Source organism: Diadema antillarum, unplaced genomic scaffold (genome assembly GCF_040938485.1).
Source record: "Diadema antillarum isolate AM-2024a unplaced genomic scaffold, OU_Dant_1.0 seq00000510_RagTag, whole genome shotgun sequence".
NCBI classification, from domain to species: domain Eukaryota; kingdom Metazoa; phylum Echinodermata; class Echinoidea; order Diadematoida; family Diadematidae; genus Diadema; species Diadema antillarum.
In genome coordinates this window covers 595,953-600,099 of record NW_027271464.1, presented here as the reverse complement: position 1 = coordinate 600,099, position 4,147 = coordinate 595,953, and the positions used below count along the sequence as shown (strand labels likewise).

Here is a 4,147-nt window from a genome sequence, read left to right as displayed (position 1 = left end):
TTGTTGAAGTCGGGGATATGCTCCACAGAGACTATGAGTATATCTGGCTTTCACAGGATCCCCTCTTTCCGATCGAAGGAGGGCCATAAACTTAAAGTCAAAAAGTTATTTTTTTTAAAAGCCTCCAGAGGACAGACAAATTATCTGTCTGAACAGTATACATGTATGTATATATCGTATATTTAATTATACACAGCCCTAGCATCGCTGTACACAAGTGTCGGTGCTGGCGCACGGCGTCTGGTTGGGCAAACGTATGTTTAATATAAATTTACTGGTTAAAATGAGTGAATGTTTTGTATTAAGTTTTAAATCTATAGTCTACCCTTTTAGTTTTTCCCCCTCCAGGGCAGGGCCAAGTTTCATCTTTTTTTTTTCTTACTCCTTTTTCATTTTCTTATTTGCAGGTTTAAGAAATGTTCACAATGCAGCAGGAAGCAGAATGCATACAAAATTCAAAATGCATTGGTGAGCAGTGCATGATGTCATAGAATCTGAATGTACAAATGACTGCACTGTAATCATCCAGAGCAGAGGAGTTTAATCAAGCACACGGTATTGTTGATTAGGATTTATGTGGAGATCTACCTAGAACTGTGCACCATGGCTCTACTACAACGAAAGTGCCCTGCCCTTGTCAGACACTTATTCGGGAGAAGAACACTAGAACTTTGGGGAAGGACCCCTCCCGTCTGTGCTGGGTGTTGCAGGTTGAGCAGCACAGGTTCGGATGGCAGAGATGGCCAAAGTACACGGCGTAGGGAGAGTTTACTCAAGTACTTCAATCGGAATGTGAAGATGTTGGGGGAGGAGATGATGACGAAGCTACGCAGCCCAAACCTCGATACCATGTTCGACCAGAATCGAGTGCTGTGGCACTTTCGCGGCCCGGAGAGCGTGGACGATTTCACAGTGCAAACGGACAAGGATATTGGAGGCAGGAGCACGGCAGCCCTGTCTATCAGCCGGAACAACAAACTGCTCTTCCATGGTAACCTGTGTACCGAGGTACCCCGTGACGGAGAAACTGCGAGAAGTGGTTACTGCGCTATTCGATCAAAGCAGGTCTATGTGAGTAGATTCTGCCCGTCAGAGTCATTCTCTCTATATCATTTGATGTACAGTGATAATTTGATAGGTATGTAGTGTAAAACCTCTATATGTCATTCATTCCCCAAATTTTCATTTCTTTCTCTTATCTCATAAATGTTTATTTTCTATTTGTACAGTTATATTCCTGTCAGAATACAACATGATTGTCATACAGTACATACAAAGTACAGTTAATGTGTAATTCAGTAAATATCTATTCGCAGAAGTCGATGCAGATTAGCTACAGGATTTGATTATGATGGCAAGTGACATTAACAGGTGATATCAGCCCCCCCCCCCCCCCATCTTCCAAGGAAGATGAACTAGTATTTAGATGTTGTGGATTTCACAAATTGCTGTTATACTTTGCAGTCTGCTGAGGGAATTATTGTATTCCCTTTCAGTTTGCCCTTTGCTGGAAATATCAATTTTTTTTTTTGGTCTGCTGCAGGGGTCCTTCAACAGAAAGCTTTCGTTTGATCTGTCTCCATTCAACGTGTTGCGGATGAGGGTCAGGGGCGATGGTAGGGCGTATATGGTGAATCTTATAATCAAGGGTTATTTCACGGACACGCATGATGACGTTTGGAGCTACTTCATGTTCACAAGGGGCGGCCCATACTGGCAGGATGTTTCGGTAAGAGAAGTGACTCATCCAGTCTCATTAGAAAGATATCAAGCTTTAGCTCAAACTTCCAAGTTTGTGCCACATAAGAAGGTTCCATTCACTCCTTTGCTCCTGCCGTAAGGAGAAATTCCCTCCGTCAGAAAACTTGAATGATTTCAGTGGCATTGCAGAGATAAGGATGTGCAGATTTGAGTAAAATGGGACAAGGGGAAGTCATCCAACACAGAACAAATTCATGAGCAGTATGCAAATAATTTCAGTCATCTGACCCAAGATGACAATTTCTTTATAGAGATCACTTTAGATGCTCTTGTATTATTCAAATACTGTACAAGCTGAAATTTTTGCGGTGGTTTTATTTTCGCAAATTTCGCGAATCGCCTTTGAACCACGGAAATAACAACACGCGAAAATAACAACGCGCGAATAACTAAGTTCAGTTAGACCCTCGCAACCGCGAAATTAACAACACGCGAAAATGTCCTCCAAGTACATGTAGCAATTCGCGAAAATATCTGTACGCGAAAATTTCAGTCTTGGCATTTGTCCAACTTCTACAGAGCCCTTGCAGAAATGTTGCACCTACTGCATGTAGGTGTTACAAAAAACGTTTCCCACTTTTGATCCTTAATAGCTCGAAAACTACATATCAGAGAACACTGTCATTGATATGAGTAATAGTTGAATTATAGTGTACAATTTTATTAGAGGTAATTTGACTCTGAAAACATGGATCAGTTTCATTATATCCATGATTGATTTTAAAGTTAAGTTCCAGATTTTTGTTAAATTTGAACCCTCTGCACAAAATTGAACTTAACACAGAAACATGTCAGTGTGTGCTTACAATGACCCTAACAATAGACAGGAATACCACAAATATCATTTTTTGCAGAGCTCTGCTGACTAGGCTTCTGGTCTCTTGCTCCAAGGCACATGAATTCTTTATTAATAATTCATGAATTGCCCTGAGCACTGCTATTCTGAATTCATGGTAAAGGGTAAAATGCATTCACGTGAAAAAAGCTAGCACATGCCATGTGCTTGCATACACTACATTTAAGGATGAATAAAGACTAGCTGTGATATCGGAATTTCTCATGAATATGTATTAGAGCATTCAAACCGTGGCCATTATTCACGACCATTGCCTGGGTGTTAACCACACACTCTCATACACACCAATTGACCCCTGTGCAAAGTTAAAGTTTTGTACAGAGGGTTGAAAGTAGAGCAAAATCTGAGCCCTAACTTAAATATAAAAAATTTATATACAAATTTATATATAATTTAAACTTAAAAATGACTATATGAATTTAATGAAAGTGGTTTTTATGATTTTTTACTTTCGAATTACAATTGTACCTCCAACAAAAGTGCACCCTATTTAGCTATTGCTCATATCAATGTCAGTGTTATCTGATATCTAGTTTTGGAAGTATTAAAAACAATAAGTGGGAAATTGTTTTTGTAACACTTGGTATTTTATAGACCCATGACATAATTCTTCTTTCTTTTTCAGCCTTCTCCTCAATAATGATTAAGTTTCAACTATGAGGTTCATTACTATAGACTCATTTAATGTGCAGTGGAAGCTTGTGAAAAAAAAAAAACTCTTTTGGATTAGTGAATTTTGATACATTAGATTTTTGTTACATCATGGTTTGCAAAACAATGAAATACAAAGAAACTTTGAATTTTTGGGGCAAGAAGATGTTTTGGAAGGAGCTTGTTATGTATCAGTTTACAATATAAATGTAATTGTGTATCAAAATGTTTATTTATATGCAACCTGTCCCTCTTCTTTCTGCCTCAGATACCCTTCACCAAGTTCTTCATGTCCAGCAAAGGCCGTGTCCAGGACAAGCAGACTCCTCCTGACCTTGAGTCGGTCACTGCCATCGGCCTGACAATGGCTGACGCCGTTGACGGGGAGTTTGCGCTGGAGATTGACTCCATATCGGTGTCCTTTGATGCGACCCACACGGAGCAATACACATATGAGATGTACAACTAATGAGCAACAGGACTGCCAGCGGAGATTTTTGCAATTTGCCTGTATGGGAATGATGTCGTACCCAAGGAAGTGTGAGCGTGTGAGGGAAGTTGTGTTTCATAAGCCATCTGCTGCTCTTAGAATAATTCCATGTTTTCATATCTTGAGCATGACATTTGGGCTTGCGTGGAGGCTTGGAAGAATTCACCGTAGCCTTCTTCTGATGATGGTGTAGGAACACTCATATGACTTCATGTGGATTCGACGAATTTTGGATTTATGTTGCATGTTTTTTCAAGTGTGACATGGACGTGACAATGTCAGCTGCCCATATGAATGAAGCATACATTCAACGGTTTTGTCTTGAAAACTGCTCAGAATGCCTTCGTGTAATGTCAGGACTGCGAGGAGGGTAGTGCCAATTACGAAAA

The 4,147-nt window shown here is 39.9% G+C and overlaps 1 protein-coding gene across 1 annotated transcript; it reads left to right on the top strand.

The window, feature by feature from the left end:
• The first annotated feature begins 466 nt into the window (after positions 1–466).
• On the top strand, positions 467–3,817 carry LOC139734094 (complex I intermediate-associated protein 30, mitochondrial-like). The gene is made up of 3 exons (XM_071644908.1): positions 467–1,071; positions 1,544–1,729; positions 3,537–3,817. The coding sequence occupies exons 1-3, from the start codon at positions 604–606 to the stop codon at positions 3,735–3,737; spliced, it is 855 nt and encodes a 284-aa protein (XP_071501009.1). The 5' UTR covers positions 467–603; the 3' UTR covers positions 3,738–3,817.
• The last annotated feature ends 330 nt before the right edge of the window (positions 3,818–4,147 follow it).